At 44.1% G+C, this 22,334-nt stretch overlaps 1 protein-coding gene across 3 annotated transcripts in view; it reads right to left on the minus strand.

Moving 5' to 3' along the window:
- Nucleotides 1-22,334, minus strand: part of LOC133978203 (plexin-A1-like) — a 169,043-nt gene that overhangs the window by 17,950 nt on the left and 128,759 nt on the right. For all 3 annotated transcript variants that reach the window (XM_062416582.1, XM_062416583.1, XM_062416584.1), the window contains exons 12-19: nucleotides 20,284-20,435; nucleotides 17,269-17,392; nucleotides 17,016-17,152; nucleotides 14,481-14,648; nucleotides 10,714-10,807; nucleotides 9,349-9,585; nucleotides 4,011-4,154; nucleotides 2,550-2,784 (exon numbers count right to left, since the gene is read on the minus strand). In XM_062416582.1, coding sequence (XP_062272566.1) covers nucleotides 2,550-2,784; nucleotides 4,011-4,154; nucleotides 9,349-9,585; nucleotides 10,714-10,807; nucleotides 14,481-14,648; nucleotides 17,016-17,152; nucleotides 17,269-17,392; nucleotides 20,284-20,435 — 1,291 coding nt within the window. The remainder of the gene's footprint in view (nucleotides 1-2,549; nucleotides 2,785-4,010; nucleotides 4,155-9,348; nucleotides 9,586-10,713; nucleotides 10,808-14,480; nucleotides 14,649-17,015; nucleotides 17,153-17,268; nucleotides 17,393-20,283; nucleotides 20,436-22,334) is intronic.

A 22,334-nucleotide genomic window follows, 5' to 3' on the forward strand; every position in this document is an offset into this window, starting at 1 on the left:
GACTTTTTCCTGACTTTGACCATTTAACGGCTGTGTTAACAAGGAGAAAGGCAACACAGGTGAAAGCGAGGCAAAGATGGAGGCGTGTGGAGGAGTAGCGGTGAAAAGAGCGGAGGGAACGATGGAGAGAGGACAGAGGAAAGTGTTCTGGCTCTCAGTGGCTGGAGGGGAGTTCAGGATGGCAATTGCACACAGGAACATGAGCCTTTGAGTACACACACATTACACGCTGCCCACTCGCATGCTTGTACTCCTTCACATACACACACGCACTTTTCCTGTCTTGCCCCACAGCTGAACACATAACCTAGTGCCCAGATGATTTATGTGAGTGCATGTGTCAATGTTTTTACACATTTTCCATTCCCAGATATTGGTGTTTTGACCCCATTCTGTACACTCCCTTGTGGCTTCACAAGTCACATCTAGAGGGAACAAATGGGATCAAAAGCATTCTCTCATTCATCTCCAATACAAAAACACCTGCACCTAATGCTTTTGGTGGTCTGCTTCGTCTATTTTATACATTTTAAATCCCTGTGAGTAGAAAATATACAGCTATATGGTTTTATTAGCACAACAGAGTGTGTGTGTGCTATAGCGTCATCCAAAATACACACATGGAAACACAACCCAAACAAATAACGAACCAAAGCCCAGACTAACAGATGGCTTGTGTCACCCTATCCCTCTCTTCCTATCTCTTTTTCTCCCTCTCTGTGACATCTTAGAGGTCACCTCTCTCTCCCCTATGGTTTCCTCTCTGCTGCACCATCCCTCCATCTTATTGTTTCTCTCTTGTTGGCTCCCTCATGCCCTCCATCTCTTTCTGCATGTCTGATAAGTATATTTCTCTCTACTTTGCTCTATTTTTTCACTCCAACTTGACAATTTTGCTTTTCTGTTATGTTCACACCTGCTACTTTCTTGGTCTGGAAAAGAAAGAAAATAAACCATTTATATATTCATTCCCTCTTTCTACCACATATTCCACTCAAGTTCTTTCTTTTCTTTCTGTATTGTTCTATATTTTAAATGTATTTACTGTCTGTTTCTGTTTCATTTTCCTCTCTCATAATCTTTCTATCCATCTCTCCTTCTTCTTCTCTACCCCCTCCCCTTCCCCTCCTCTCACACGTTGTCTCTTATTTATCTCTCCCCCTCCTTCCATCCATCCTGTTGTCGTCTTCCAGACAGTAGTGACAGTGGGGGACAGACAGGGTCAGGGCACCTGAACTTACCACCGCACACCCCAGCCAATCATAGTTTGACCTGCTGCGTGGGTTTATGTGTGTGTTGTGTGTAATTGCAGGCAGGAGTTGCAAAAGAGCAGGACATGAAGACTTGAATGTCAGGGGGAGTGTACACATAGTCATCCTCTGTGCAATGACCGGGCAAATTTTGACTCAAAGAAACAAATGTGTGTTTAGACAGATAATTAATTTGTATTCTCTATACTTTACATTTTTTCCCCTGGCAAAAAATATGTGTAACTGTTGTAGAATATCATTGCCAATAGCATTGGAGGGAGCTATGCCAAATAGTAGTGATGCCACCAGTTATTAAGCAGAAAGTAGTTTGCATTTACAGTCTGGGAGTGTGGGGTCTCAAAGACATGGGCATTTACCAAAAGAGACAAGCTGCATTTTGACAACTGTAGGATACAGCATACAGCACTATGATACAGCAGTATTGGAATTTGACCAATATTGGGCACTCAAAATCAGGATTTCTCTGCTTCTGTTGCATTCATTTTGTCTCAACTTATGACAAAAAACCACAGTAAATTAGTGTTATATTTGAGCTTCTCTAAGGCAGTGCAACAGGTTAAGTCATCTCTAATACAACTGTATGCTGATGATTATGGTTATCAGTATTCTCTGTCTCTCTCCTCCCATCTGCCTCTTTTCTCTCTCGCCAGATAAACCAGTAACAGCATCAGTAGGCTCTCACTGGAGCCATGCTGCCTCCTGCCAAATGAATATATGCTAATGTACTGGTGTGTAAGTCCCTTGCTCTCTATCCCCCCAGCACACCACCCCACTTCGGTCGATGCCAAGCCACTCCTTCATTACCATCCCTCACTTTTTCACCTCCGTGCCCTGTATCTATCTAACCTCCCTCTCTCAGTGCGGATGGTAGTCAGGCCAGCCAGGCATCTCTCTTGTGGGGTGGAGAGCCAACATCTGGTGGCTGGCTCAGATCAAAGTACTCCTTTGGAAACACACCAACACCCACGCACACATGCACACACACCGCTGCCACCTAACAGCAGGGGGACAGTTGGCATTGAGAGGGAAGGGAGAAATAGAGAGTAAGAGGGGAAGCAGGGAGAGAAATGGATAGGACTGTTGAATGGGAGCTGTGCAGCTTTTGAGATAAGCTGCAGCATGGGGGAGATTTCCAGAGTGTTATTTGGGGACGCAGGAGTTATTTGGGGAGAAAGATGAGGAGAACGAAGGAGGGCAAATGATGAAAGAAACCAGGAGAACACCAGCATTATATAAGTAACTTCAGGAGTTTGAGCAGCTAGCGTCATCCAAACTCACCTTCCTTGCACTCAAGGGCCACCCTGGACTCCAGGTTGTCCATCTGCAGTTGCAGACGTTTGAGGGTCCGGTCAGCATCCCGAGATTTCCTCTTATAAGCAATTAGAACCACAATGATAACCAGCAGGAGTAGGCCGCCACCTCCCCCGATACCAATGATGGCAGGCAGGGTGAGCAGGCTGTCTGAGTAGATCTGCAAGGTCCCTGGTGAGTATTCGAATCCTCCAACACGCACCTAGTAGACGGAGGCAAAGAGACAAGTTACACTCTTGTTGGTTAAGCAGCTGAGAACAACAAAACGTGTATGGGTACATTTGCAACGGAATTTTCCAAGCCAATTTTGCCATTTTCAAATCAATATATACAATAACTACAGTTCTAAAACATGACCACTATAAAGAATATAGTATGTATGATATAATAATGTACAATGATGCAAGGTGCCAGTGCTGATTCCCACATTGCATTTATACTGGCAAACCAAGCTGTGCCGAGTTGAGCCAAGTGCAGGCCAAAACTCCCCAAAACCCTTTATATCTGGGTTGGGGGAGGCAACATCTGTGCCCCGGGGCTGTCTTTGGAACCAGTGAATCACATACAAGTATACACAGTCACACACAAGCACACACATGACTTTCAACCATATCACATAAAAAAAAAGAACAAAAACAACACAAAAATGTTGAGATATATTTTTTCCCCCTCTCTTCTTTTTCTTCCTTTTCTTCCTTCTTCAACTGGCTTACATGTATGAAATACCAAATGGAGGAGGATAAAAATAGATGCAGACCTCTCACACCCACTAGTCATTTTTTGTTCTCTATTGAATATCAATACTGTTCAAATCCCAAGGAGGACGGCAGCCAAACGAGACCAATGAAAAGCCTCTAAGACAAAAATACAGTCACAAACACCGCCAACAGTATCAGAGACGGGATGTGTGTGTGTCTGTTTGTGTGCGTGCAGTTATTTGAATGGGGAAGAGAAATCTAGAGTAATTGAAGATATTTAGGCCTGATGGATGGGTAGGAAAGAATGAGATGAATGAATGAAAAGACAGGAAGTAGATCGACATAAAGAAGGGGGATGAATACCAGAGCGGAAACAGCGTAGAGAACTGGAGCTATGGAAGAAGAAGAGGCTGAAAGAAATGTAAAAGCCAGATGCTTTAGATGTGGCAAGAAAAAAATTAAATCAAGAGGGATGATAAAATAACAGGAATCTAAGATGTTGATGATGAAACATGTAACTTAGATAAGTTTGATGCTCATTTTCAGATATTGTGTGGCTTCAAACGCCTAGTGTTGGGTGGCACTATGCTCTGCTCAGTGTGTGACAAATCAGGTTAACATAATGAAGACAGACACAAAACACTCAGTAAACATACATATACTGTACATAATACAGCCTCTAAATTACTGATTTAACAGTGACATTGAAAAGTATCATAGCAGTACTTACAGTGACTTTGTGCTCTCCGGTCAGGTTGGGCCATTCACACAGCAGCTGGCTCTCAGACAGGGTGAGAACGCAGGGCGTCTCCCCGATCAGCACTGTGTAGTTCAGCTTACTGTTTCCTGGGGCTGCAGGAATTAGGTTGCGGCCCTAGAAAGAGACACACATGTTTCAGTTACATAGATGAAGTGTAAATCAAAGGTGTTCAACATGAATAGAATATGAGTTTAAATTCAAGGGGTTCTCTTTCAACATTCGTTTCGGTATCTCACTATGGGACATGCTCCCTGCGCTTGTCCCCAGAAGCTATTTTTCATTACACCAGTCCTGACTGGCAGACAGACGTGACGTCCGCTCCTTGGAGGAGGAACTTCCTCTTCCATATAAAAACCGGGCGTAACGTAGTCCATTCAGTCTTACACCTCTTCTCGCTCCCAGAAGCAACCTCTCAGACAGCAGGTGTAGCTGAACTAGCAATACAGTTCACAGAGCGAGCTAACCACTCGGTCGCCGAACGCTACGTTATCCTGAAGCTGCAAAGCTATCTGAGTACAACTGCTAGACTGTCTCCAAACAGTAGCTGCTACGGAGCTAACAGAATGACGGAGCCTGTACTGTCTGCGACCCATATTGGATCTGCGTGCTCTGAACAAATACATGAGACAGTACAGGTTCAGGATGTTGACACACACAGCCCTGATAAGATTTGTGCGCCCAGGCGACTGGTTCATATCCATAGACCTGAAGGACGCATACTTTCACATCCCTATTTATCCCCCGCACAGGAAATATCTCCGATTTGCCTTCCACGGCATAACATACGAGTATTTGGTGCTCCCGTTCGGCCTTTCATTAAGTCCACGGGTGTTTGTAAAATGCACCGAGGCTGCCATTGCCCCTCTAAGAGAGGGAGGAATGCGCTTGGCTACATACATAGACGATTGGCTTCTAGCCGCACAGTCCCCCCAGCAAATGCAGGCTCACACCAGACTGCTCACGTCACATCTGGCCGCCCTGGGTTTCACGGTGAACTGGGAAAAGAGTGTTTTGATCCCCACTCAGAACATCACTTTCATCGGTCTGTCTCTGGACTCGGCCGCATTCAGAGCGCGTCTGTAAGCGGAGAGGGTGGGAGCCTTTCAGGCTTGTCTGGCACTTTTCCGCAGAGGGACGAGGCTAAAGTTCAGAGTGTGTCTGAGACTGCTGGGGCTAATGGCATCGGCCCTGACGGTCATTCCGTTTGGCCGTTTACACATGAGACCTTTTCAGCGGTGGGTGGCGTCACTCTATCTGAACCCGACGCGCCACGGACATCGCCAGGTCTCAGTCCCCACGGCGTGCATCCTGGCTTTGCGCCCTTGGAGACGCCCGGATTTCCTGACGACGGGAGTTACCATGGGAACGATCCTAGTCCGGAAAGTTATTACTACGGATGCCTCTCGAGCGGGCTGGGGAGCCACCTACGAGGGCAGAATAGTAAATGGCACGTGGAGCTCACAGATGCAGTTGTTTCACATAAACTGCTTGGAACTTCAGGCTGTGTCCCTAGCACTGAAACATTTTCTGCCCTTTTTGAGAGGACAGCATGTTCTGGTCAGAACGGACAATACCACGGTGGTGGCATATATCAACAGACAGGGGGGGCTGCGCTCACGTCAGCTGCACATGTTGGCACACAGACTGATAATGTGGAGCGGCTCCCACCTACTATCGCTGAGAGCCACTCACGTACCGGGCATATTGAACCTGGGGGCAGACTTACTGTCCAGGGGCAACCCTCGCTACAAGGATTGGAAACTCCACAGCGAGGTGGTGGCTCAGATATGGGAGAGATACGGCCAGGCGAAGATAGATCTCTTTGCGTCAGAAGAGAACGCTCACTGCCCTCTGTTTTACTCCCTCACCGATCAGAGCGCCCCGATGGGTTTGGATGCCTTGGCGCACGAGTGGCCTCGTGTCCTCCTGTACGCGTTTCCCCCATTGGAGCTGATCACTCCCACCCTCGCCAGAGTGCGGGAGAGGGGTCTAACTCTCATCTTGATAGCCCCCCGCTGGCAGGGGAAACACTGGCTAGCGGAGATATTTCAGCTGTTGTACGGCCAGCCGTGGCCTCTGCCCCTCCGCAGGAATCTCCTGACGCAGGCACGCGGAGAGATTTTCCATCCTCATCCGGAGCGCATGGCTCTATGGGCCTGGCCCGTGAAAGGTTAAATCTGGCTACTGCTGGGCTCCCACAAGGTGTCATTGCCACCATTCAGAGTGCCAGAGCCTCCTCCACGCGCAGCGCATATGATGGCAAATGGCGCGCGTTTGAGAATTGGTGCGTTAAAACAGGAGTAGTGGCTTTCCAGAGCCCCGTCCCTGCTATTTTAACGTTTATGCAGGAGCTGCTGGACAAAGGTTTGGCTTTCTCCACTGTCAAAGTGTACTTAGCCGCTATATCGGCATGTCACATAGGCTTCGGAGACAAAACGGCGGGTCAGCATCCCCTCGTTTGTCAGTTTATGAAGGGGGCTCGGCGCCTTCGACCGGTGTCAAGGAGCTTGGCTGCCCCGTGGGATCTGTCTATGGTGCTTGATGCACTGTCGCGCCCGCCCTTTGAGCCTTTACATCAGGTGGAGCTTAAAATGCTCTCCTTTAAAACAGCGTTGTTACTCGCGTTGGCTTCGGCCAAACGCGTGAGTGATATTCATGCGTTGTCGGTGAATCCGGCCTGTATGCAGTTTTTAATGGGGGATTCTAAGGTTTTGCTGAAGCCTAACCCCGCGTTTGTGCCTAAGGTTCTTAACCCGGCTTTGTCATACCGCCCTATTGAGCTGTCGGCGTTCTACCCCCCTCCTTTCTCCTCACAGGAGCACGAGCGCTTGAATGCACTCTGCCCGATGCGCGCTTTACGCACCTATGTCGACAAAACGGCTGGCTTCAGAAAATCAGAGCAGCTGTTTGTGTCTTGGGCTACGCCGCACCTGGGGAAGCCTCTTACGAAACAGCGTTTGTCACACTGGATTGTAGAGGCTATTGCCCTGGCCTATGATAGCAGGGGTTTGCAACCCCCCGCGGGGCTACGTGCTCATTCAACTCGCGGCATGGCTGCGTCATGGGCGCTGTTTCAGGGTATTTCTATTGAGGAGATATGTGCGGCTGCCAGCTGGGCCACGCCTCACACTTTCTCCAGGTTTTACAAGTTGGATGTTACTGCGCCTACACTGTCTCACACTGTTTTGCGCGTGGGTTCAGCAGCAAATATGCCTGTCTGATTGGCAGTGTATTAATAACTGGTCTTCGAGGTGAGCTTGTCTGGCAATACGGGAGTCTCTATATCCCATAGTGAGATACCGAAACGAATGTTGAAAGAGAACTTTAGGTTAAGAAATTAACCCCGGTTCTCTGAAACATGAGTGAGGTATCTCACCAGACCACCCTCCTTGCCTGGAGCGAGGAAGAGGTGTGCTTGCTCAGACTGAATGGACTACGTTACGCCCGGTTTTTATATGGAAGAGGAAGTTCCTCCTCCAAGGAGCGGACGTCACGTCTGTCTGCCAGTCAGGACTGGTGTAATGAAAAATAGCTTCTGGGGACAAGCGCAGGGAGCATGTCCCATAGTGAGATACCTCACTCATGTTTCAGAGAACCGGGGTTAATTTCTTAACCTAAAGTTTCACTCTGACTGTGATTTATGCCATGGCAATGGCAAAAAAAAACCAAAACACTTGTTTCTGATTGGCTGGCAGGTGTCTGTCAACAGTTTGAGCACAGGTCTAAATCAATGTGCAAGATACATGAAATTGTGGGTAACCATAGCAACAGCACTTCTGCTTGGTGCTGCCTTGATGCTGATGATAGTACCTCTCATAGAAACTGATCAAACCATGAGTTAAGCTGTCACAAACAAAAATGTGGCTTGTGATTTTAACACAGCCTACCTAGCCTTCCTTTAGTAAGTGGCCATTATATAAGAGGTGTTCAGATATAAAAAAAACACACCTTGTTATCATTTGCATTATCTCAAGCATACAAAAAGTGAAGAGTTTCACACTACAAAAAGCTCCGTGGCCACCATAATATGAGAATCCTGTGCACATTTGTCCATGAAATTGCCCTTTGTCATAGACTTTGTCTTGGCTACCACTTTGCCAATCAGTGAGGTGGTGGTGGTGGTGGTGGTGGTGGTGGGGGTGGTGGGGTGGTGGTCTCTGCAATTATTTTATAGGATGCCATTTCTGTGCTGCGTAGTTATGCAATTCTTTACCTGGAGCATGACGGGGCAATCAGGGTTTTTCATTAAAGAATCATATTTAAAGTTGTAGTAGAGAGAGAGGCGTGATTTATCATTTCTAAAACTCCACCCTGATTGGCCAAGAGAAAAAAGGCTTTAGTTTTCCATGAAATTGCGTGATCATTTCCTCTCTCGCTCCTGAGAAGGCTTTGACGTTCAAGAGGAGAGGTGACATGACAAAAGACAGCGTGGTTGGGTGGGGCAAAGCCTTTATGAGGGCATTCAAATACGTACTGCCTTCATGGCTTGGAGTAAACATAGCTGTGAAGTCTCTTTTCTTACAGAAATCGGAGCAGGTGGCATGGCAACGCATGGGTCCACTTTATAAACATTACTTTGCACCTGATTTTAAAAGGGGGTGTTTTAGAGGTGACTTTTTTTTTTTTAGGCCGCCAAACCCCATTGGATACAGTAGGCGAAGAAACAAAATCTTTCAAAGTTGAGGCACATCTTAAAAAAAGCTGTGTACAAAGAAAGATTCTAAAACAAGAGGAAGTTCTACACAAGAATTATAGCTATATAATAATATTTGTGAGCTTTTAACATTGATAACAATACTCAGCTTTACTGGCACATTGCTATCTGTTTTACTGCTCTTCCAGTGTGTCAACTGAGAACTAACACTCTGCTAACCTTCAATTTTCCTCATGTCTTGGTGTGTTTTAAGGCATTTATGCCACACCTTATATACAGAGTAACCTTCAATAAAAAGCTTTGATGCAAAACCATTGCAAACTCCATCTTGACATCATTCAGCCAGACATAAGAACCCCCTTTTCCTCGCTCAAGCGTGGTTTACTGTGTGAAAGAGAAAAGGACAGACAGCAGAAATAAACTGGGAAAGGTGATGCAAGAAGGGAGAAAGGAGGAAAAAGATGACTGGAAAGACAAAGAGAGGAGAGAGACTGAGAAGCACAGAGAGAGACGTGAGAAGTGAAGCTGAAAACAGAGAAGTGAGAGGCAAAGTCAAGAGATGAATATAAAGAGAAAGGACTTGATGGATGTAAAGCAAAGCCTGGTAGAGACAAGGCCAAAACAGATCAATGCTAAGAGCACAAGGTGTTTTACCTTGAGTATGAGTGGTGAGCTGGGCTTCAGCTCCAGCATGCCAGTGGGGCTCAGAGGTTCAAACACAGGGTCTGGGTGGTAGTTGAAAGTCACGTTTACCACCAGCACGGAGCGCACGTCATCCATGACAAAGCCGATCTCATCAGGACTGCTGCCCACCTCCGAGAAGCTTTTATCAGATCCGGCCACAGAGGGCGCCAAACACACCATCACAGTGTTGTTAACTACTGTGCAATTCTGAGGACGAAAAGAAAGGACAGAAGGGAGAGAGGAAGTTATAAATGGGGGGTGGTCCAAGGAAGAGAGAAGATGGAATAGACAAAAGAGGAGAACATTTGATACACAGATAAATCAAGTTTAATGTGGTGATTTAATTGCTAAATTAACAACCTTTCTTCCTTGTTACACTCTTTCGCTGTAATAGCATTGTCTGACATTTAATGATGGCAAGAACTAGAAAAAATGTACATTAAAAGTCCCTATAGAAAAGATCATGTTAAATAATCATCTATACATGCGATGGCTGAAACAGGGTTTATGTGATATGAGTAATCAAATGTCTCTATAATAACATAATGAGAAAGAAGCTGGCTTAATAACATCAGTGTCGTAATCAGTGTTGATATCATCTGGAAACCCCTGTGGGCTTAGACACTTAAATCAGTCACCGAAGAACAAATTAGACTGTAATGACATACAGAGAAACAGGAGAGGTCAGCCAGTAGCTGTTAATGATAACACAGCACGGCTGAAGAGACCCGTGCATAGTTTCACAGTGCGTTATATCTATATGTCACATCTACTAACACACTGAAACAAAAAGAGTGTGTAAGATCACAAGGATACAGGAAAAAACGTGTTTATAGGTCAATGGAAACATTAACCACGCAAAATAGAAACGACTGCAGAGAGGGGGACAAAAGAAAAAGAGATATTTTTACTTTCAGCTAAGAATGGGAGTGGAAGAAAGGTTAGCTAAGCCCTGTGGTGCTAGGTGAAGAGAGGGGGATTTGCTAGAGCCGCTTTATTGCTGGTCGACATTTCAAAGGTTAAACTGCTAAAAGGAAATTCAACATCAAAAACAAACAGAAAATTGTCCCTTGGCTGGTTGACCGAAGGGTCAGGTGTGTGCGTCTGTCTGTGTCCCAGGAGTGTGTGTGTATGGTCTGAAAATCTTTTTTTTTTTTTTTTTTTTTTCCAGAAAGAAAGGCAGAGGGAGTGTGTGGAAGTAGAGGGAAAGACAATGGAGAGAGACACCTGTGTGTCTGTACTGGTCTTACTCTGTCTCACTTGCCAAGTCAAGTCACTGCTTTTTTTGTTTTGTCAATTAAAACTGTGCACGGGTGTCTGGGTCCAACCACTTACATTTTCTGACTTGGCAGCTCCATACTTGGCTCTCATTTTGGGCTCCTTGATGGTGGCCAGATTGGTTCCGGTAATGGTCAACATGGTTCCTCCACTAAAAGAAGAGATAAGAAGATATATTGTAAAGCAGTGCAGCCCAAATCTGGCCCCCCAATGGAAGTGGAAATTTCCCCTTTTACATGTCTCTTTACAAAGCTACAGTCCCTAACAATATAAACACAGGTGCTCGTGTAAATCCCAATGAGTATGACCATGTAATCAAACTTACAAGATGTGAACATGCGGACATAAATAACAGATTTGTCACAAACAGTATTTTGCTTCTATAAATAAAGCAGGCCACTGTTACTGAGAGTGGACAGGCAATCGATATAAATTCCAGAAGTTTCAGAGAACATCAGGATAAACATCATTCTACAATAGTAAGGGGAAAATAAAAACAGTTCAATGTGCACTTGTGTGTCACAAATTCATGTGCATACACTGTTCAGCAAGCCTATCGGTGGAGATAAATGTTAATAAATCTGTTCTCTGTGGGAGCCAAGAGGGCCCTCCAGTTGGCGATTTACCATTAATGCTCGCTCCAGCTGTAGCCTTTTGCCTGCTTATTCATGGAAGCCCATTTTCAGGTAATGATACTAACGCTAAAGCCCTTGCATGAATGTTAAAAGCTTGTTTAAACTGATATGGAGGTTTGGGGGAGGGGGGGGTTAGTCGTATATGTTGCATTACTCTGACAGCCAAAGCTTTTGGCCTCTCCTCACCACCTCTCAAAAGCCAGGGGGAGATATTTTCAGAGTATATTAAATTTGCACTGTGGTATTTTTCAGCATGAGATACACTTAGCAACTGCCCTGCTGTCAATGATCTGACATGTTCTGTAACCTTTACACCTGTGACCTATTCAGGTCTATGTGACGCTGACCAACAGAGACATGGGTAATATGGGTGCGAGTCTCATACCCCCACACTGCCTTCTCGACAGCCTCTGTTGGCCTGAGAGGCTGAACTTTATCTGATGTGAGGTGTTCTGACAGCAGCTAAATAAGTTAGCATACAACCTAAAACTGGAGTGGGGTAAAGGCTTGAAGCTGTGTGCCACTGTGACTCACCGTTGGCTCCATGAACAGAAACACATATCGGTCAAATGATACATGATATGTTTCTAGGTTTCGTGTATGAAACCAACAATGATATGACACCAACAAAAGCACATTCTGTATTGTTGTTAAAGTGTTGTAACGCCTGGGATGAAAGCTCTTCTAAAAACATTTTATTTCCTCTGCTGTTTTATCTCTAAGCACTGGTAGCTGGGGACTTGCAATCTACCTAACTACTTGGCTATATTTTGTTGTACAGAAAAGGCTTGTGTCTTGGGGAAGGAGGTAAGGCCAGTCAGAGCCGTATGGTGAGACGGGCCCTTGTAGAAGAACTAGCAAGCTAAAGAGCTAGCAGGAAAAATTGACTGCGGCAAAAGAGGGCTTTTGAGAGGCTTTAAAGAGGCCAATATGTGTTGAAGTGGTAATATGGTCAAGTGTGAAAACCGAGCACACAAAGGAATCTGGGAGTTTTACATACAGCGGCACTTCTTTAAAAATCTTTTTTATCAATAGCAGAATATTATCTGCAGGACACACAGATGTCCATTCAGTAGTTTCATTGCAACACTGCACACGGGTAGTTCAATAAGAGGATAAGAATCATTTCTATAAATACATTGTACACAACATCGGTGTACTGCGTAAACTGTTCTACACAGCGTAAACAAGATGAAGTGTCACGCAATCTCTGCATCCCCGTGTGTTTGTGTTGTTGGCCCAAGAACCTCTTCCTGAAGGGAGGGGAACAAGCCTCAGTCATGTCAGATTTGTGTTTTGGACAAGGGATGCTCAGCGCTGTTTGAAATAGCCCCAGTTACAGGGTCACCAAGGGGTACACAGCGACAAAATAGCTCGGTAAATAAGAGTGTGATTGGCCTAGAGACCCATACACCTCCTCCTCTGGGAGAACTGAGTGAAATGACAAACACAAGCCGAGTGTTAAGGTTATGCGACCCCCCCCCCCCCTCCAAGGCTGGAGCCAACACTTTCATTCTCTTTTCCCTCGCCTACCCTCAACCTTTCATTCATCCAATTCCAAATGAGACTTCTCATCCGCTCACATCTCGTTCACATGATGAGAGACTTTGTCTCCCTGCAGAGTTTTAAAAGCAGCTCCCATTTTCACCTCAACCCCCTGTGATGCATTGAATTGTTTCACTGCCTGAACAAACAGTGTGTCTGGTGGCAAAAGCTGATGGTGACTGTCATAGGAAGTGTTAATCCCAAATAAATACCTGGACTATACTGTGTACAGTCATACTGGCCTTAATAACAATGTAACACATACTGTATGGTATTCATTCAGCAGGGATTTCTGAAGCATAATTCTTCCCCGTTCTTAATCGGCTTTTAATGTGAGATATCTAAAGGAGGTGTTTAGTTTCATTAACAGCACCAACAAAGTAGAACTACCAAACTGTATTTCTGTTCAAAGAGCAGCAGAGTGGTGACAATGGCATCATGGTGTTGTGGCGACTTAATTAACACTGTGAAATTAAGTGTCGGATGTCAATCTAGTGCAGGTAATTTAATTTTTTCTTCTGGCCTTTTACTTTTTCTCATGAACTACATCCATTGATAGTTTCTGGGATGAGTCCATTGTCTGAATAACAACTTTTATTTTAGTTTTTTAAGTGAATGCAACAACAAAAAAACATCAAGGAAAAAAGCTTGGGAAATAATGTACGACAAGTTCCTGGAATTATACTTTTGAGGTAAATGAGATAGTCAACAGTGTGTGTTTGTGTGTGTGTGTGTGTGTGTGTGTGTGTGTGTGTGTGTGTGTGTGTGTGTGTGTGTGTGTGTGTGTGCTGGCTTCATTTGTGAGCTTAGTAGAGGAGTTTCTAGGTCATGCTAGTGAGCGCATTAGCATTTGGTAGCTCCAAGCTTCATTTTTTTTTTCTTCTCCACAACACAGCTTGTGTTTGCACAGGAAATCTTCCCGTGGCTATGTAGTCTCATTTCAATAAGTCAAGTAATATTTACAGATACATCTCTGCTGCAGCTCATCAACAAGCGGTGCAATGCTTCAGGAGCCTCCTTTACTGCTGTTCCTGCTCTCAAAGATTTACTTTTGAAACATAAAGATAAACAGAATAAATAATGTCTTTGAAAAACGAGACGTGTGTGAAAATGGAGAAGGATCTTCATTTTTTTTCTTCGAGACCCAGCCAGGGAGTATGCAAGCAGAATAATACATTTATCACCTTTTAGATGGAGTGCATATTTCAGTGTAGTTGGCTACACTTCTTGAATATATGGCATTAATGTATGGCACCACCATCACATCGGATTAATAATGTATTGATGCATTTGTATATGTTCAATAGCTGTACATCAAGCAGAATTGCAGATCAAACACTGTGTTGATGTAAATTATAGATAATGAAGTGACAGGCCGATGTATTACACAATGATAGATCGCTGACGGGGCTAACTATATGATGAAGCAGATTGAGCCAATATCGCCCAGTTTTGAAATCTTTCCTGTGAATTATTCAGTGTACATTACTTTCAGGGTTGACCTGTACCATTTATGCAATACTGAGAAATAATTAATCAATCATACAGTGTTCTTTTTGAGATACTGTGGCTACAACACAGACATATCCTCCATGTCTTAAGCCTGTATTAGCTCAGAAAAGACTCATAATATTGTGTCCTTACCTGGCGATACTCCAGTCAGGTTCAATCTTAAGGATGGTGGGATCATCTGTATAGTTAAACTTGACCTCTGGGTTTCTCAGCTCAGCAGAGTTGATGTCCACCATGACTGGGGTGGTGCCTGAGGATTGTCCTGCAGGGGTGACACACACTATCTCCTTGTTGCTTCGCCTGGAAGATCGGGAGATCAAAGGAGTAGGAGAAGAGAGGTGAGAAAGATGTTATATACAGTGTTTGGTGATGGTCTCTCTAAGAGTCGACTGTGGGGTGATACTAGAAAGTCTTAAGAAGGATTTTTAGTATATGGGTGTTGACTCTGCCAGAAACAGAGATAGACACAAAGAAAAAAAACTGCACATGGAAAGAAATCCTACTTCAACCCTTAACTAACTCATAAATTATTTATCAGATGCGCCGAAAAAGCAGGCACACACACACATAATGGTGACACAGTCGTCTATTCACAAGGCCAAAATCTTTCAGTCTGTCCAGCCGTAGTTTCATCAGCCCAAATCACAGAGTGCTATACTTCAAAGCGTACTCTCTCTCTTTCTCTCTGTCTGTCTTTCCTTCCCTCCTGCGCTTTCTCTGGCTGATAGATCTGAAGTGGCAGATCAGGCTGGTCGACTCTCTGTGTGATGTAACTCCCTCCCTTGCAGACAGGCAGCCAGCTGTGACCTGCTGGGAAACTTTGTGCTGCTGCCAGAAACTTTGTGCTCCACACCAGTGGCTCATTGCACTGTCCCCTCCTCCCTGTCAAGGGGAAACACTGCTTGGTAAGCAGTGGGAGGATGGCTACCTGTGAGACAATGTATCGAGCAGGTGTGCACTAGCTTGTGCACAGTGTGGAGTTCTGTAGATTTGCATATAAATACAGTAGGCAGGCAGAGCATTAACATCGTGTAAGTGTGTGTTTTCTGTCACTCGTCGTCTAGTAACATCCTACAGCGCCCTGCGAGTGTGTGTAAATGGGTGTGTGCGCACTGTGCAGGCATGATGGCAGGCAGCGCAGTGTGAAATTTTGAACATGAGAAGAGCAAGCTGATCCGTACACAAATCCTCTGCCGTTATCTGCTGTGAAAGTGGAATCCACAGAAAGATGGAAGATGGTGGAGAAGATGAAAGAGTGAACACTTATTTTGCCGGTTCTGTTCTAGTGGCTTGCATGGGGCGGGGTTGGATTGCGAGACTGAGCAAAAACGGTGAAGGAAAGCGCAAAACAAACAAACACAAAACAAAAAAAAGCTGGGGAATTTGGGCATCTTTGTTGGACATATCCCTGCCGTCTTTCAAGAGGCAATTTAAACAGCGTCCTCCACCCGCACTTAGACTAAGAAGGGACTGAAGAGAGGATAAAAAAAAAAAAGATTGACGATTAAAAAAAAAGTTTTCACATTCCACTAATGCTGCTTTTCCATGGCAACCATTTTCACAACACTGTTGCTGTCAAGAGCCCCTGTGGTGCCGCAGACGTATTTTTGACAAGGTTGCGGCCACACAAAGGAAAGCCAAGAGGGGATACGGAAAGAAAGAAAAGCGAAGGGGTTGCAGAGGGAGATAAGAGGATGAGTGACTTGGGGTAAATAGGTTTTGATTAAAGCAGAGGCCCCACTGAATACAAAGACACATTAAAGAGATGGACTCAACCAGTTCATTACTTTGGCCATAAAGGTTATTACTGCTCAATGAATGAAAGGCCAAGACTATTATGGTCACCTTTCTTGGAATGTGCTACAGAGCTTTAAATTTGCCTTTACTTTTTCTTTTGATATAATATAAAAAGAACTTGATAGGTCCAAGCTCATTAGTTTAACCTGTCACTTGTTGCCTCAGAAAAGGAAACCACTATAATAAAAACAGCAGTATCATATGAACAGTCACCTTGACTAGTGAAGCGTCTGCCTGGAAAATTTCCTTACAGTATATAGGAGCTTGTTCTAGTGCACTAACAATATTTTCTGTGAGGTGCCTTCTGTCAGACACCATACATGAGAGGATTTAATCCAGAGTTTGGTTTCTTGTCAGTTTGCCAAGAGGGGACTCAAAGAAACAATAGAGTTCTAGGCTCAAGGAATTAGAGTCATATCAAACTGGATCTATGTGTCCTCGTCTTGAAATCCTGGCACAATCTCTAGAGTGACTGAGAACAGTGGCAGATTCTTCTAAACAACAACAAAAAATAAAGATGTATTTATTCTATGTACATGAGTAAAATATGAGTAACCTATTAGTAGCAACACCATGTAATTCTTTCCAAATTATGGTCATGCCTCGGACAAAATGTAGGCCATGTACTTAACAGCGTAACTGAGCAATGATATCAGCGTTCCTAAGAAAAGCTATACCATCATTCTCACAATTGCTGTGAATTATAGTCCTGCAGGTCATCCTCTTACTGACTCCAATTTTCCAACCTGCTGCAAATCAAAGGCAGTGAACAGAAAAAAAATAGATTTTTAAAAAAGAGAATCACCACATGGGGGGACGTTATAAACTATGAACACGCTGTAGATTTTTGAGTACTTTGGATTCACTCACTTCTCGAAGCGGCAGGGGTGAAGTCCTATCTTTACAGACACGGCGCTGCCTGCGTTTAGATGACTGCCTTCAATGGTGATCCTTGTTCCTCCAGAAAGCGGCCCGGTGGAGGGATTGACACGGGTGAAGTACGGAGACTAAGGAGGGACACACAGGCAGAGGAGCAGGCGGGTCAATCATGGCTGCTAGACAGTGATAAACCAATTATGTCAAAAGCTTTTACATAGCTGTTTCTTAAATTAACAACACATACCACAAAAGTGAAGGCCTTAGTTGAGACTGCTTTGTAGTCAGGATGAATGCAGTCCCTGACACACACCTCCACCTGAGCCTCCTGCACCCGGTAACCTGTCGCATCATTCAGCCGACACACAATCCTGAAAAAGAGAAATGCAGGAAGTGAAGAGATGAGCGTGATTATTGGTGCCACCAAAAAAAAAATTAAGTTCATGGCCGTCAATTGTCTTCTTTGCAATAGTTGCTTGATAATGAGCTAGCTATATCGGAAGAAAGAAGCTTGACCAAACAAAGAAAAAAAGGATGATAAGAAAAGAGGGAGCGACAGTATAGAATAGACAATACTGCAACATTTCTCTTATGAAAGAAATAAATAAATAAAGATATTGTGTGTGTGTATGTGTGTCTACATTAGTGCATACTGTAGAACTATAAGCCTCGCACTCTGCCCTGGGCGCTGGCTGGCCAAATGAAAATCCACTGGAGAAATGATTGAGTGAGGGGAGGAGTGGCAGTGTAGCCCACGGGGGGGGGAAACACACACACACACACACACACACACACACACACACACACACACACACACACACACACACACACACACACACACACACACACACACACACACACACACACACACACACACACTTCATGTTTCACCCACTGGAGACACACTTGACTGTTAATTAGCCAGAGCGAATGAATGAGACAGAGAAAAAGGGCGAGAGAGAGAGAAAGAGTGAGAGAGAAAGAGAGAGGGGATGAGGAGGAAAGAGAGTAAGCGATAGCAAGGGTTAAAGAGAGAGAGAGAGAGAGTGATTAATTGAACGAGCTCATATCCTACAGATCTCCTCAGCTTCCCTCACTCCCCGAGATGAGTTATTAACTCTCCTTCTCTGCTTCCATCCTCCCTGCAGGTGGCCATGGCAACTGCAGCGCTGCGACAACAATGAATTTCACATTCCGATGCTGTATGTTTCCATTGTTTTTTATTTTCCTTTTCATTTATTCCCTGGTCTACCCGCTATGACAGGGGCCATGATTAAAATGCTGGACAGCTCTCAGTTAGAAACACGGCTTCACTCACATCATTACTGTACAAATGATTACACTGGGCTGTTATTACGTGGTTAGACAGACGGACAAGTTCATATTGCATTTGTAAAGATGACAATGTTATAAATTATACCTCCCTCAGTCAAGTAATTGAAGTGAAATGTGATGGTGAAAAATTAAACACATGTCAAATCACCAAACAGAAACTACCAATAAGGCAATAAAAAAGAAGGATGCTGGGGTCTGTTTTCGCAATGAGAAATCAAATCCATTTAGTAAATGTTTAATGACTGGAGGTGAATGACAAGCCTACTAATACTAAGATACCAACAGATGCCACATTTTCCTGCAATTCAATTTCAGTCTAATCACAGAAGCAGGGGATGTGTGTGGGCTCTACAAAGTGAATTCCCTGGCAGAAAGAAAGAGGAAACCAGAGCGAGAACAATGTGTCTACATTTTGCCCAACAATCAGTGCACCTCCTTCTCTCCACTCTCTCCAGCAGATGACCTTTGACCTGTGCTGTCAGTCCCGTAACCCAATCCTGTCTCCTATGCTACAGCTCTGATAGGGTCACAGGGATGACGAGAGCAACCGGGCCACTAATGGCACCGTATGGCTAACATCACTTTTAATTAGCATGACAGCCTGACTGCCAGCCGCCCCCTCCTCCTCCTTCTCCTTCTCCGGGCGCTATGGCAACAGGCCAATGCAGTGTTATAGGGCTGACGGGGTTAAACGTTGACACCTTGGTGGTTTTGGATGTGATCACTAGGACATACTGAGCAAGAAAAGTTACAACACAGATCCCATATAATATCACTTGAGAGCTACAGAAGCAAATGTAGAACTGGTATTATCTGGTATCATTATTACTGGTATATCCATGTAAACTCCACTATATATGAGGTTAAATATTATAAATCAAGTCACTCAAAGTCACTGCCATATTTCCAAAATCCATTTTGGGGACACCTGTCATCGCTGGTGAGAGCTGCACAGCACTCTGTTGTGCTAACTGTCAAACCATCAAAGTCACATTTTTTCTGTTTCCTTCTTAGCCACAAAGAAAAGAAAAGAAAATCTGCTGGGTATGTGCTGCAAAACTAAGTAAATGGAGCATTTATGTACAAATCACAGCTATATAGTTGGAAAGAGAATATTGAGGACATTTCCAGCTGTGACAAGCGTCCGCAATTTTTCCTCGCTCCAAATTGCATGTTCTTTACTTCCGGATGAATTCAGCATAAAATAAAGAGGCAACTTGTCTTAGTGGCGCTGAGGACCCCAATATTTCTGGGTAGATATAATAATGCGGTGCCAGCATCCACACCAGTTTAACACTCAACATTTGTCATTCTGAAGAAACTAAATGTAACTGACGATTCTCATTATATCGTGTTTACAGTTCAAACTAATAATTATGTTATGTGAAACAGACTGAACCTGGACCACAAGCTTTGGTATAATACAGCATTTAGTTAATGGGAGTTTCACCTGCGGCACCTGCCATGATTCAGAATTTCCTCAAAAGTGGCACATGACAAGCTTTTATATGTAGACAGATTTTAAAGGATGTATACCATCCACTTCAAATGTCATTAAATTTCCCTCAGAAAGGGCTAATTTATTGTGATGAAGGTTTTATGAGGTAGTTGAATTCTGATTAGGCTATTATTCTGATTATTAATGGAATAAAATGTTCTATGTTCACTCAGCTACTATTTGATTTACATGGACTGCACTTTACAACAGCATAAGAGTTGCAATACCAAACTCCTGCTTGCATAGAATTGGTTTTGTTTGAAAGGGAAAAGCAGTATTTAACCTTTAGAGGTTTTATTGAAACAGAGGTCTGAAAGAATCGCAGTGCTATGCTTAGCCCTTAGTGTCACATCAATATCAGACAAATACAAGCAGGAACGTATAGTCTCAGAGAGTAAGGATATGAAGAAAGAGATACTGTCAACGTACTGCTCAGCACTGATGTATTGGTCCTCCTGAGGGTTGCAGGCCACCTTGCCAATGCGGACTCCGGTCTGGATGTCTTTGAACTGCAGACCTAGGTTCTCGCCCATGATGGTCAGCATGGTTCCTCCCTGTCTGGGCCCCGTCTCTGGAGACAGCTGTGGGAGGAACAAATGAAAGAGGACATAATTTAACCAAGACAGCATACTGTATGTGACAATCAATTGTTATCCAAAGCTGTACATCATAGAAAATATATTGTATGTCAGCACGAACGTCCCCAGATTAATTCATCTTACGGTTTCCTTAAGCCATTTCAGTCATCTCCCATTTTGCAAGAACCAGATACTTTCTACCTCATTAAGTGAGATGAAAAATGACCCTGGATCCATTAACTGCACCTCAACTCAGTCAAATATTCACAATCTGCCAACTCACACACTTAACCTGGACCCACCCATCAAGTCGTCACTTACATCTTGCATTTAACCCGGTGACGATTAATCTACTAAACACAATTACTACACACAGTGACCTCTGCTCCCTCTCTTTCCCCTAAAGGTCTGTGAAAGGTGTGCAGAAGTGCTAATGGCTACCCAAGGCTAGCTCAGTCGCTAATCACGGTCCCATTCATCCAGCCCTGACGCAGACAATAGCCCCTTTGGTAATCACTCATTACTAGCATAATTAGGGCTAAGGCTAATTGGATTAGAACCTGGCGGGGGGTGGGGTCATTTGTCACATCAGTGTGGGAGGAGAATAGAGCGGATGACATGTAGGTGGTTGGGTGTCGTATAGTGGGGGTGAGGTCACACTGACCCTCTTGCCATCAAGGAAGGATGAAATGAATGATCAGTCATTATGTGCTCATTGTTGCTGTGTGAGCATCAAGTGCACTGCATATAATGTATGTCCACAATTCATTTTCTACTGTCTGTAGTTAACGAGAGAAGAACAAATCTCTACATGTTGAGAGATGAGTTCAACATTTGTTTTCTAGATGTGAGTTAGATGAGAACAATATTTGTTTCTGCAGTAACTATGGACCTACATTCAGGAGCTAGTTAGCTTAGCTTAATGAAAAGAGTGGGAAAACGGGAAAAATGCGAGCTAGCTCGGACCACAAGTAACAATGTCTGCCTACTGCTCACTTAGAGTATATCTTGTTATCTATATATATCTATACAAAAACCAAGGTGTAAAAACTATGTGCTTTTAAGCAGGTTTTGTTTTCTTCTGGTAGAGCTGTTTACCCCCAAGTCCATTTTTTGTGCTAAGCTATCAGCTTGCTGGCTGTACTGTAGCTTCATATGTTCTATTCAGACATGTCACCATGACAGTAGTATCGATCTGACTCTAATTTTCGGCAAAAAGCAAATCAGCATACCCAAAATGCAGAGCTACTCCTTTAAGTAGATGTACTTTCATGGATAAATTGGATTCACTCTCTCAACCTACTTACTGGCTGCTTAATTTCCCCACCTGGTACCTCACAATGAACTCCAGTCTGACATCATTATAAAAAAGGTGGCGGGATAGTAAAAGCCACAGGTGCTCAGGACACCAAGAACAGAGACACACAATGGGAACAAAGCCCAGTGTCATGCAGGCCAAAACCGAAATGCCACAGTGATATAATTAAGGAGTGTTTTCCATCTTACATCAACTAGGCTTATGATGAACATCCCTACTCCCTCCCTTGCCCTTTCCCTCTTCCTCTCTGGACTTGTGTCTTTTTAATTCACTCCCTATCTCTTTGTCAGTGTGCCTGAATGCATATATTTTAGCTGGAGACAAAAGAGTGAGTGACACACAGTAGTGCAGTGCACCAGTCACAATCTTCAGATATGGTAATCAAATCTCTCTTTCTCCATAAGCACTGGCTTATCAAAACACACACATACACACACGCGCGCATACATAGACAAGTTGTTACATCCAAAACTAAACAACACAAACAAAAAGCCCTTTTTGATAAAAGCCACCAGCCTAAACACTCGCTCTATTCTCCTCCCGCCGTCGCAGTGCTCTACACCCATTCAAACTCCCTTTTTTCT

This window comes from Scomber scombrus, chromosome 3 (assembly GCF_963691925.1).
Source record: "Scomber scombrus chromosome 3, fScoSco1.1, whole genome shotgun sequence".
NCBI classification, from domain to species: Eukaryota; Metazoa; Chordata; class Actinopteri; order Scombriformes; family Scombridae; genus Scomber; species Scomber scombrus.